At 41.8% G+C, this 13653-nt stretch overlaps 1 protein-coding gene across 4 annotated transcripts in view; it reads right to left on the reverse strand.

Moving 5' to 3' along the window:
- Positions 1–3692: 3692 nt before the first annotated feature.
- The window catches only part of Rcor3 (REST corepressor 3), a 38774-nt gene continuing 28813 nt past the window's right edge, over positions 3693–13653 (reverse strand). For 2 of the 4 annotated variants that reach the window (XM_034512975.2, XM_034512978.2), the window contains 3 exons: positions 13426–13483; positions 6638–6879; positions 3693–6173 (listed from right to left, as the gene is read on the reverse strand). In XM_034512975.2, coding sequence (XP_034368866.1) covers positions 5829–6173; positions 6638–6879; positions 13426–13483 — 645 coding nt within the window. In that variant the 3' untranslated portion in view covers positions 3693–5828. The remainder of the gene's footprint in view (positions 6174–6637; positions 6880–13425; positions 13484–13653) is intronic. The other 2 variants (XM_034512977.2, XM_034512976.2) reach the window with 2 other exon arrangements.

Here is a 13653-nt window from a genome sequence, read left to right on the forward strand (position 1 = left end):
AGATGGTTGTGAGCCATCATGTGGTTGCTGGGAATTGAACTCAGGACCTCTGGAAGAGCAGTCAGTGCTCCTAATGGCCGAGGCATCTCTCCAGCCCAAGAGAACTCTTAAAAACTGTGATAAACTGAGGTGCAGCTCTCTGCATTTGTTGGGGTACAGTAGAGAAGGACTCGGCTTTCCTTAGGGGGCTGACCACTAGAAGTTTAACCATGCTTCAGTGAGTATGTGAACAACACAAATTGGACTTTTTTTTTTGGGGGGGGAAGCTGTAGGTCACAAGGGCAAGGGGACAGACATGGAAGGACTGGGAAGTGAGTGTGATCTGGGTGGATGATATAAATATCTCAAAGAATCAATATAAACATCATTTTGAAAAAAACAAAACAAAATACCAAACGTACAATGACCCACCTTACAGTGGATATGGCCAGACAAGGAGGAAACATCTTTTCCTTGGGCTTCAAATTGCATGTTTAACCTCCTTGGGCTTGAAGTTACATAATTAACTTGTCATAGGCTACAGTGGAAAGCCTGCTCATCAGGTGACATGTGTGGAGGACGGTATAGCAGCCATCCCCAGCAGAAAGCAAGCCTCTGTTTGTGGTGTGCACAGAAGACTCATTGGCTTATCGAGTGTGTTGCACCAACACCGGTGAGTTTAAAGTAGACGGTCATTCCCATTCCATCAAATACTCTGCCCTCAGCTCTGCCTGTCGGGGGGCTGACTACAACAAAAAGACAGGCAGAGGGCAGATCTCCTCAAACTGATAAAATTTGTTTTTAAAGATACTCTTCCAGAGCTGGAGAGATGGCTCAGTGGCTAAGCGCACTGGTTGCTCTTTCAAAGGACCCAGGTTCAATTTCCAGTACCCATAAGGCAGCTTTCAACAGTGTATAGCTCCAGTTGCAGGGGAACTGATGCCCTTTTGGGGGCTGCCAGCACTGTGTTCACTAGTGAAGTAGTCCCCAGCAGCCGGCAAATATCCACACACATAATATAGGTGTCTTAGTTAGGGTTTTACTGCTGTGAAGAGACACCAAGGCAACTCTTATAAGAATGACATTTAATTGGGGCTGGCTTACAGGTTCAGAGGTTCAGTCCATTATCATCAAGGTGAGAAAATGGCAGGCATGGTGCAGGAGCTGAGGGTTCTACATCTTCATCTGAAGGCTGCTAGCAGAATACTCACTCCCAGGCAGCTAGGATGAGGGTCTTAAAGTCCATGCCCACAGTGACACACCTACTCCAACAAGGCCACGCCCACTCCAACAGGACCACACCTTCTAATAGTGCCACTCCTTAGACTAAACATATACAAACCATCACAACAGGCAAAATATCCATACACATAATGCATTCTCTAAGACTATGTATACAGTAGCTGCAATTCTAGCTTAGAAACCAAAGAAATGCCCACGTCTCTTTTGTTCTGCCTTGCTGCTAGCTGATACAGGATCCCTGTAATCCCACCCTCTGCATTTGTTGTGGGCACATTGAGTCTGTGTGCCTCTTCTTTTCACACTTCTTGCGTCTGGTGTCGGTGTGAGGAAGCACTTTAGTTAGGGGTCTTATTGTTCTGAATCTAGACCTGCTGTTATTATATACCTGGGAAAATGTGTATACCCCTGAAGACAGTTAGCTCTTCTGTCTCATACCTCATATCTTGGGAAATGTAAGCAAAATGGACTATCTTTTCTATCATAGTAAATAAGACAAAATTCTATTAAAAGACTGTAAAGAAGCCCCTTGGCAGAAGTTCAAATTCCTTCAGGGTCAGCACTTCCTGAAATCAAAATATGTGCTCAAGGTTGCCCCTTCTTCTCAATGCTGTAATCTGCCTCTTTGCTATCTGCTCTGACGCTTGGGGGCCAACTGGCCAGAGTCAGGCACAAGGTTTCTGAGTTTGTAGTAAGGACCCAACAAGGCCCCTGCTAGTTTCGCTTGCCTGCTCAATTTGACAAATGCGTGTATATATATACATACACATAAACACATGCATATACAGGCCTTGCTTATATACTTCGGATTGTGTAGTCATTTCCTGGGATCTTGGACCCATTTCTAACAGCACCCCACCATTGTCCTTAAAAACCTTGCTCACCCAAATTCTTGCTAGAGTCCTAAGATGTCACATCTGGAAAATCCACCCTCATCAGTAGTCTCTAATTTGTTAATGACAGGTTGCAAACACCTTAATGCAACTACCATCTCTTTTCATTGCTTCCTCATCCTCATTAAGTATTCAGGGATAAAAGACATGCTGAGGGAAGGGGGAGGGGACAAAGATGTGACATGGGAACTCAAGAGGGGAGCACAGATCCAAGGAAAGGCTGGGGGTGGGCCTGGTGGAGTTTGTTTGAAGTTGCCAACACCTGATACTTTGTATGATAATTAAAAAATACAAACGAAAGACTTCCAGGTGCCATCATGGACTTTCAGTAACAGACAAAGATGAGAATCTTGGTGGACTGTATGTATGATGGCTCATCCTAGGTGTCAACTTGAGCAATCTGGAATCAGCTAAAACCCAAGCAGTTGGCCACACCCATGAAGGCTTTTTGGATTGGGAAGAGGCATTTTAATGTGGGCCACACCTTCCGATGGCACTCCACATAAAGGGACATGGAAGAAGGAAGCTTTTCTTTTGCCTTTTCCTGCAGTCATTCTTTCAATGGGATCAGAACCCACTTCTTTCAGATTGCAACACAGCTTGAAGACCAGCAGCTCTCTAGGGGATCCCCTGGACTCCAGCACCAGATCAGGACTGTTGTGACATCCAGTCTTGTGACTGAACAATTACTGGATTCTTGGTATCATCTATCCGTCCGTCCATCTGTCCATCTGTCTGTCTATCTTTCATGGAAAAGTGTTTACTTACAGAAGCTAGTGAGCATGAAGCCATTTGTTGACCTAATACAGCAGGGCTCCTAAGCTGGGTTCTTTCTGCACTCAGTTACTGCCACCTTAGGAATAAGGTGGCCTCTAAGCAACTAAGTTAAAAACAGTGTAACACATTTTGGTTTCTTGTTCATAGATTTCCTGAATCAGAATGTGGTTGTTATTGACTTTGAAGAAGCCCACCAAGAATGATGAATCTTGAGTCCTAAGCTACCTTCTTCCCCAGGGTCCTGATGTCCCCATTTTAGCCAAGGCTTAGTTTTTTTTTTTTTTTTTTTTTTTTTTTAAAGGACAGGAGGGAGCATTAATATAACACACCTACCTGACAAACTGAGCTTTATACTCTTAACCAAAGTACTCCATAGTTCTGGGAACACAGATTGTCACTCTTGGCTTCCTCCCGACATCTACTACTTAGCTAAAAGCAGGTCCACATAGTTGGTTTACACTTAGACAGAATTTCACATTCTTTCACTTGGTATGTTATTTTACTCAATTGTAAGCTCACTCTTGATCATAACTTACCTTTGTTTCCATCCATATTACACTGGAATTAAATACTTTTTTGTTAATTTTATCAGTTGTAGCAACAATGTGATTTATTTTTAGTTATGTTATAAAAACACTTTGGTGTAGATCTCTCAAAAAGATAACTTCAGAATTAACAAAAATGGTCATTAAGAGATTTCTAGGCTTTGCTTTATATATATATAAACCAGTACTTAGAATTTCACAGTGAAGAGGTCCTAAATTCTCATACAATATGAGGTTATATAAAAATAGAAGACATGGACACCTTTAAATCTTTAATCCTTTAAGCAGCAAGCATATTACTCTTCCAGGCCAAACACTGCTCAAACAAACAAACAAAAAAAAAAAAGTAAAATAATGACGTGCAAAATATTTACAAAATATGCAAAGCACACAATAAAGACATCTCACTATATACATGTGTCATATTACTAATGAAACTACGATTTTTCTACTGTGTGCTCTAGTGTTTGTAAAATAAAATTGCAACATATCCCTCAGATACAGCACCTAAGCCCATGTCTGTGTCAGAACAGATTTTAAATGAACCACAGATACTGAACATCTGGACAGATGCTGGTGCTGAACAACTTGACAGACATCTCCCACAGACTGCACTGAAGGTCTACTGACGAGAGACAAGACAATGAAAGCTGTCGCGGTATAATATGCACATACACAAGACAAGTGCTTCCAAAAATGCTCTAGACAGTTTAAGATACATAACCGTCTTCCATGGCTTTTAAAGTAAAAATAAGTATAAATTCTTTAATATTATTTTTTAGATCAGTTACATTTTATACGGGGCATAAACTATTAAGGTGATCTGATGAGGGGGGGAAAAAAAAGGGCCTTTCCTGCAAGCCACCTTCAATTATATCAGAATAGAGGGTCCTTTTGAAGGAAAACCTGAAAATTAAAATTGACCAGTGGGCTGGAGAGCCCATAAAGGGACTATTTTTCCAGTACTTAAGGAATACATGACCCCTCTGATGTGGGCAGCCTGCGGCCCTGGCAATCTGTCCCTCTGTAGCAAGCCACGCTTCCAATATGAAGTCATTCTATCAAAGCTGTCAGTAACACGCTGTTGAAATGCCGTCATTGTAAAATATTCTTTGTGGGTGCTAATGATTTTGTGTTGGAATAAAAAGACCTTAAGTCTCTGTTTCTTCATAAAAGCGGGTTCGGTACTTTAGTTAACGGCACAATTATTGCAATAACACAATGAATTCTTAAGTTCATCTTGTGATGCCGATGATTTAGCCCTAAATCAAACCACAAGCCCAGGTTGGTTGTAAGGATCATACAAATGTATTCAGATGTATAACAGATTCATCAAGAAAAAAAAAAACCCAACACTCTTTGTATCAAACACAGATCCTCGTAGTGAGTATGAACCTTAAGTTCAGAAGATAAACTGTAAATAAATGTTTCCATAACCACCATCTCTACATAACCGACAAAAGATTGTTCTAAATTCCCAACATAGGCAGATACTAGCTAAAAGCAAATAGCATTTAGAAACATTTTTTCAAAATTAATATTTTCAAAGAACTTAAAAAACGTTATATCTCACCAAATTTTAAGTCCTTTTTCTGCATGTGAGTGATTCCAAACCTCTATTATTGACAGATAACAGGGTCAATGACCTTTAAACAAGGACTTTGCACTAAGACCCCAAACTATGTTAAAGGATTAGCAGGTTCAATACATTCTTTGTGGTTTCATATAATTGCTTTGCAATTGATTTAATTGCTTTCTTTTAAAGGAATATACTAAAATTCCTTTAGAAAAAAAGCAACATATTTTGAAAAAAGGGATATGAAGCTATAATTTCTTAAATATGAACATATCAAAATCTGAAATGCAGGCTATTTATCTTGCACTCCTAACATAGGAAAGTGTTTTTTAAAAAATTTAAATTAAAGATAAAAGCAAAAAGATAAACATCCTTAAGGAACTTAAGGAGTTTTTGTTTTGTTTTGTTTTTTTTACAATTCCTAAGTCAATATTTTTGTACTAACGGTTTTGAGTATGAAGAGGCAGGAAATAAGAAACCTCAACAAAATAAATACAGTAAAAATGAACAAAAACCCCTTGGTATAGAGAATACTTTTCTTCCCATGAGATCACAGTGGACACTAGAAAGGAGGCCAACTAGAGACCTCCTGCTGTGTCATACCACTTATACTAGTCCACTGTGTATGCACCCACTTAGGCTAGACCACTGCCACACTTCCTGTGTGGGAGCACCCACTTAGGCTAGACCACTGCCACACTTCCTGTGTGAGAGCACCCACTTAGGCTAGACCACTGCCACAGGACAGACTAGTTTGCCTCGTTTGGATCAGTCAAATGAGCACTGGTACAATGATAGGTGAGCCTTTGTCCAGTGTAATTAGTGCAGTGAAGGCTGTGAATCTGTCTGAATCCCAATGAGTGAAGGTGGCTGCTGACCGCCAACCGTGGTCAACACTGGTCTTGGGTTTAGGCGGGGTGGCATGGAGTTAGCAGGGCGAATGAGAGGTGGTGGAGGCTGATTGAGAGTTGGCCGTGGCTGGATGAACCGAGCCTGCTGCTGGAGTGGAGGAGGTTGCCGGTGAAGAGCAGGGGCGGCAGGCAGTGTTGGACGAAGAAGTGGTGGAGGCTGGTTCAGAGTGGCAATGGGGACTGTTGGTGTTGGAGTGGATGATGGGGCAGGAGGTGATGGACCCAGAGTCCGAGGAGCCTGTGGGGTCTGTGCCTAGAGGTGAGGAAACAAAAATACACGTGTGAGATTTAAGTCCTAACAAACTTGATACAATATAGTTTGGGCTGTCACAGGAAAAACAAAAACAAAAACAAATAAAACCAAAACAAAAAATGTAACACCAGTGTTTATTGGAAGCACAGGCTTCTTTTATTTTTAACAAGATAAAAAAATAAACAACCCCCCTCCCCACCCCAAAACAAGAAACAAAAAACCCAACAAGGCTACCAAACAGACACCTTTATTAGTAAACAGCTTAACAGTAGAAATAATACACTTTCGCTCTGCTAGGACCAGAAGCTGGCATGTCCTTATGACTAAGCAGTCAGAGGCGCCTCACGAGGAAGTGTATTGTCAGCCTTATGCTCGTTTAGCTAGTCCTCACACACCCTCACAGCACACCACCAGAAGGGGGGCTCCTCAGCTCAGATTAGCTCAAATTCCAGACACAAACACACCTCCTCTTCTTCGTCAGTGCTCTTCCCTGACGGCACATTAGAAGCACTTTTTGTCTCCTCCCCTAAAGCAGAAGTATCAGCATTAGAAGCCTGGGTTCCTTGTTCTGCTTCCCACTCCTGCAATACCTCCTCTAAGTTAAACCGACGCCTGTAGTTTACAAAGAAGTTCTTCACTTGGCCAACAGTCTTGTTGCCAATTACATCTGCAATAGCTTGAAAATCTTTACCATATTTGCGGACACCTGGAAGGCAAAGTAAATAATACACCTGTGAAGGATCAGTAAGGAGAGCTGTGTGTCCTATACATCATGCACACACAAATACCAGCAATGAACAACCTTTCTGATAAACTCTGCTCAGGTCTCAGTTCTGAGGCAGAGGCTAAGCTGTCAATCAAGGTCACAGATGAAAACCGTCAATTTTGTCATTTCATCGAGCCAGCCACTTGCCTTCAACTGAACAGTCAGAAACTTACCATTTTTTTACATACTCAGTTATTTTCTCCAATCCTCTCTTGAACTCTCAAATATAGTCCATTTATTGTAAAGCATTGAATTCTTTGTTCCATCCTCAATTCCACATTCATTTATTTCCCTAGTAGCCAGTCACCTAAATTTGAGCAACACCATTTGTAAACAAAACTGGATGGGAAGGAGCCATCTCTTTATCCCCTCAACGGACTGAGCATGCCGTACGGTTCCCCTATGATGAAAAGCAACATAGCTTGGGGCTTAGTAACTTCACCATGACTACTTGCCTATCCCACAGAGTACCAACAAATAGAAATAATTAAATTATAAAATCAGAATCATCACAATCTGATGGGTTATGGAAAGGGAAGATACTTTTAGCCCATCTACTCCTAACTGTCTTTTCTGGGAGAATCAGGCCTGTGCCCATCACCCTGCCTTACTTTAAGAAGGGCACATACTGCTCAAGGAGGAACGGCAGCAGCTGATTTATGAAGCTGATTGTTGTTTATGAGATCAACAATTGTGCTTCAGAACTTAAAATGGGTGATAATCTGCTGAGCTGAGGTCCACAAGAAATACAAGAATTCATATTTAGAAATCGATGTATCTTGCTCAAAATACAAGTCAAAGTTTTTGATTTATACTTTGATAACTGTATTTATATCAGAAAATAATCATTCATGAAAGAGATGAGAGAGACACCAAGACAAAGAAGCTTAAGTACTCGCCACTTAGTGCAATCAAAGACAAGTGTGAGGTAAAGACGTACTAACACTGCAACAGTGGTGTTCTCCCCAACACTAAGGGTCCGAAACACCGAAAATACCATCTCACGGGAAACGACTCTGCTTTTAAATCCTACTCTTTGAACTGAGAATTTGGGAATATCTCCAAATAAATTTACCTAGCTGACTTGACTGACACTAATATTTAACTACACCTCACTTTAAACAGAAACTGGGGTTTGTAAGACATGTTCGTTCATGAGTGTTCTATTCTAAAGGAAAGACATGCATGACAACACAGACATCAGTTATAATGTTTAATCAACATAAACAAACACACTATCTTTAAATCCAAACCTAATTTTATGGTTCAAGGTGAATTCTAACAGAAACCTAGTAACACTGAGGGTTTATATGGCAACAGAAATCTCAGGTTACCCAGGGTAGTGACTGTCAACACACACTATGTGTTCTTGGGGAGTAGCAGCTTTTAGAAGGGTTCTGTGCCAAGTCTAAACACAAGCCTGAGGGCAGCTGCACAGAAGGGAGTCCGATTGATAGAAGCCAGTCAGGACGAACCTGATAGAAGCCAGGCAGGATGCTCACTAATGCTCATAAAGGCTACTTAGTTACTATTTAAGCTACTTAGTTTTTTCTCTCTCCCTCTCCCAGACTGTGATTTCATTTGACTGTTCCCCTCCTGACTCTTCTCTGGCTTAACAAGTCGTATTTTGGCATCAGTCCTGTTACATTTGCAACATTACAGACCCTAAACTGAAAACTACTTCCCAGAAGAGTCTAGTGCTTCTGAAGACTCCGGTGAACTTTCTCAGTTCACAGGGCATGCTTATGATGAACTCAAGTGAAGCCCTCACTATTATGCAGATCCCTCTGGTTTGGTGGATGATCCTAATTGGTGTCCCGAGAACAAATGTACCCAGGAACAGGCAGCCCTTGTATTTGCTGAAGCTCCTTAGCAGTTACCTCTAGACTGGGGCAGCCCCACCTGCTTGCTCCTGTGTTTTGAAAACTCCAGAGTTTCTCACCATGATGTGGAAACATCTGGAGAAAATGCACAGCACTACTGGAGTTTCTGTAATGCTGTATAATGTGCTCAGAAAAATGGAGTTTTCTTTACCAAATGGCTTACTTCTCTTGTACTTCCTCAAACTATGAGGGCCAAACACAGTGTCTTGAAGTGTGTGTGTGTGCATCTATACGTGAGCATACAGAAGCCAGAGGACAAGCTCAGATGCTGTTGTTCCTCATGTACCATCCATCTTGTATTGTTGAGATAGGGTCTCTCTGTATCCTGGAACTCACCAAGCAGCTGAAGCTGGTAGGTCAGAGTCCACAGTCCCTGGGATTTGCCAGTCACTGCCTCCCGGCACTGGGCCTGCAAGTGCACTCTACCATACCTGTTTTGGGTTTTGTTTGTTGGTTGGTTTTTAATCTCGGTCCTGGGGATTGAACCAAAGCCCTAGTGCCTTGTACTTTTACTGACTGATCCATTTCCCTTGCCAATGGTAGAATGCTTGATCATGTTTATATTCCTAGAACTATTCAACAGTTTGTTTTGCTCAGGAGATGGACCCCTTTAAAAACCTATACAAAGTAGTAGGCATCAGCAGATTGTCTAGACGATGACACACTTAAGGTCTACACAACAGTGAGCAGCCAGCTGCTGCATTGGGACAGCTCCTTCAGAAGACTCTCAGTCAGGGAATCAGAGGACAGCCTAGTACAGAGCACTGAACAGTTAAGCTGAGGACACCACATCAGAGGCACCAGAGTCTCACTCTGTACCCTGGGGAGAGGTGGCCCATGCTCTTCACATGGTCTGTAACAAGCAAGGCAGTCAATGCTCCCTCAGTAAGGAAGTTTAAATACGATGGTTAAATCCATCAAATAACTTAAGGCATATCTAAGTGGACAGTCTGCCTCTAAGGGCAAAAGGTTCAAAGGTCAGCAGAGGAACACTGGAGACCCCTCCAGAACCAGAGAGGAAAATATTGCTTTTAGTCAGGTTTTAAAACTTCCTATTCTTGCAAGTAATTACTTTAAATATTTGATGGAATTTTAAAAAAGTTTGTCTGGGAATTAAGAACACTGGGACCATGATGGTTCACACCTTCCCGCCACTATTCTGCATCATCTGACATAAACATACCACGGCATACATAGTCTCAAACATTGCTTATTAATGTGTCTGTCTTACTAGTAAAGACAGACACAGGTACTGCTTGAATAACCCAGACTCAGCTGGAGGACTGTGTCCACTCGTACTTTAGGACCTCATAGACAGCGTTTCCCAATTATGGTCATGGTTCAGAAGTCAGGACGGACAGACGGCATGGACATTGCTTTGGTATTTAGAGACAAGAGAAAGCAAAGCGCTCACAGTGGGAGGGGCTCAAAGGCAGAAAAACTTCAGGGACTCGCCCCTGTTTCTCACAACAAGATTTCTTATTGTGAAAAGAGATTTAATGTACTTAATATAATTGGGAAATACAAGTCTATCAAAAATCTATTTTGAAATACGAGTATTGGTATCTAGAACTCTAAGGATATGGCCTTTTCAATAACCAAGATACACATTTTAAACTCACATCTCTGGGGATATGCCTTTTTCTGCCTTCTGCAGATTAGTTTATTAGCTCCAATACAGACCCTAAGGACTGTGCAGACAGTGAAGTCCAAACCATGGCCTGTCCTCCACGCCACTGCTCGCTGGGTCCCGCCTCACATCTTCCATGTGCTAATAAGTTCACTCCAAAAGCAGTGGGGGATTTGAATGAGTGGTGGCCTGAAGTGGCATACCAGAGGTTGACAGACTCTAAGGTGTCTGTGCTCACCGCCGCTGTTATGACAGGCAGGACACCTCAAGGGCGTCCTTAAGACACCAAAGTACTAGTTTCCTCTGGCATTCCCTTTTGATTATGTGTGGAGTAGATTTGCCGTCTTTACATTTTATCAGTGGTCAAACCATCTGCCTCCTGCTTCATGAACCATTCTTGTTTTGGGCTCTTACCTATGAGATAAATCTAAAAAGGCAATTTCTAGATCTGTAACTTCATTTCTCTGAAAAGGATCAATAGTATGAAGTGCCTAAGAGACGGCAACTTTCAACCCAGGCCCAGTCCTGGGACACGGGGCTTCTGCTCCCTGTTCTAGAGGCAGGGAAAGGGAAAGCTGACATCTAAAGCTGACATCTTGCCGTGTGTGTGTGTGTGTGTGTGTGTGTGTGTGTGTGTGTGTGTGTGTGTGTTTCTGAAATAGCATTAAGATCAGAGAGCTGAATCTTCTAAGCACTAGAATATGAATATACTTCTGAGGTAGACTAAAACAACAACAGTAAGCACTACATGCCACATTCCTCCTGAGCTACCACGTAAGTGTATGTTTTTCAGAGACCAGTCAATTGTTGTATCACATGAAAAAGGTCATACACATGGAGAAGAGCCATTCTTACTGGCACTAATGATGTCCCACTGAGATCACAGCAGAACTAGAATGGGCATGAGGAAGCTACAGAAGCACACAGATTCCTGCCACACCTGACTGATCCTTGTCTCCCCTTTCCACTGGTGGGGGGGATGGGGGAGGAAGGGAAATGCTTAAACTGTCAGCAACCCGTTGGTAACAATAGGAAAGGTGTGATATACTATTTGAACCCTAGCAATGAAGATAATCTTGTTGTACTTGTGGTTTTAAAAGAGTTACCACAGAAGTATATTCAAATTGAGTTACTGATCTCAACCATAGCACCTCTCACTTCCCTGGGTCACTAACAGTGCATTCTGAGTAAGGCAGAACACTTACACAAAGGGTGTCAGAGAAGTATACATGTGTCACATATCCTGAATATATTGTGATACAAATTAAAACATGTTAATAGCAAAACAAATTCATTATAACTTTCAAGTACTGAAGCGTCTGTTAAAGAATTTACCATGTAAAGATTTCTTACAAATATAAGGGAAAAAATTGCTTGCTAAGTAGCATCTTGCTAGCAAAGGCTGCGTATTAAACAGACACTACAGTTATGCACACATCTCAACTAGAGAGACTCGGCCTCTGGATCCCGCTGTAGTACACTGTTTTTAAGATAGACTTTTAGGTCTTTATGTCAATGTGTGGGCATATTGGACAAAACAGCATACTTTAGTCCTTGTACAACAACTACGTTAGATACAAATAGATACATATTGTTTTAATTTATGTACTAATAATAGAAACAAAATGGCCAAACAAAAATTCCAAATAATTTTTAGTCTAAAGAACTAAAAATGAAGCATTAATACATTATTTTAGAAGGACCTTAAAAAAAAAAAAAACCCAAGAACAAGCACACTTCCACTCAGACTGCCGTTAGAGTAATTTACTTAAAGGTAACTTTCTAAATGTACACCACAGAGCATTGGCCATGCCTCAGCAGGAAGGAGATGTGTGACTCTAGGCGTCAACACTGTCCTCTAGCTGCCAGCACACACAGCTCAGGCTGTGTACAGGAATCTCACTGTGGCCCTTTCTCTCGGTGCAGCTCTGTTTGGTGCAACCAAGCTACTCCATTTTGTGGATTCTGCCCCTGGGAGCAGCTCAGCACACTATCAAATCTCAAGTGCTGTGTGGAGAAAGGTCACCCCAAATTTCCCTTGGACGTTCTCTTCAGAAATTTTTTTTTTGCTGGAATAGTATCCATCATGATCCAGAATTAACATACTAAGCAAACACTGCAGACCAGGGTCAGTTCTTATCAGGCAACACCATGGTGGAAGCAAGCAGGCTGTGATGAATGAAAGGCTTGTCTGCTCTAACCCCTGGCAGAGTTCTAGGCTACAGTTCCAAACACACATAATGCAACCTCTAAGCAAAGAGAAAGAGGATGTTTGGGAACATTATAAACTCTGCTCGTGCTTCCCGGGGGCCCCTCTCTCAGAGCAGCCAGCCCCAATAGAAAGTTCTTCCCACGCAACACAATGAGGGCTCACAACCAATAAGCAGACCACATTTAATTCACACAACGAATTCTGCAGAGAGTTCATCTTAAAGCAAAGCAGAATCCTACACAAAAATATACAATTTGCCCTTGAGCAGATCAGAACAGAAGAAAAGAAAACCCAAGTTTACAACGTTCCCCATTTGTCCATGGGTGCAGCCACTGAGTGTTCTCACCAACTGCACCAGACATGGTAGCACATGCGTAGTGTCTATGGCCTCTTAAAGGAACCCAGTCATCTATCTCTGTGGAAAATGACACACTGAAAGCACATAGTTAAGAGTTTCATTCACCTCACACTTATCAAATAGAGAAATTAGACAAGTAAAAACCTTAGCATGTATGTTTATAAGCACTCATCAGTGTGACAGAGACACCCTAAAGCTGAGCCACAGAGCACCAGGGGACTAGCTCTGCTCCTCAGAACTCTAAATTCACAGATTCAGTATGCCACACCCAGAAACACAATACACAATCCCTGGTCACCAGGATGGCACGGTGACCCACTGCTAGAGGAGGGAGGACTGCGGTGGGCACCTTGCATGACAGTCAATCGTGATGAAGAACAATAACTGCTTATCTTTAGTATACCTTGCACTGCTAGAAGCTGCTCCTCTGTGGTCCAACGGGCATTAATTTTCTGATTTGACTACAAAATTAAAAAGAAGTTTCCTAATGAGGATATGAAGACAGACATTTTTCCAACTTGCTTTTTAAAAACTTTTCACCAAATCATAGACATGAGACTAATATGCCGAGTCATGGGGGATTCATTTTCAGGAGGATTAAACATATCTTGAGTTACCTTTTATCCACACA

Source organism: Arvicanthis niloticus, chromosome 10, assembly GCF_011762505.2.
Source record: "Arvicanthis niloticus isolate mArvNil1 chromosome 10, mArvNil1.pat.X, whole genome shotgun sequence".
NCBI classification, from domain to species: Eukaryota; Metazoa; Chordata; class Mammalia; order Rodentia; family Muridae; genus Arvicanthis; species Arvicanthis niloticus.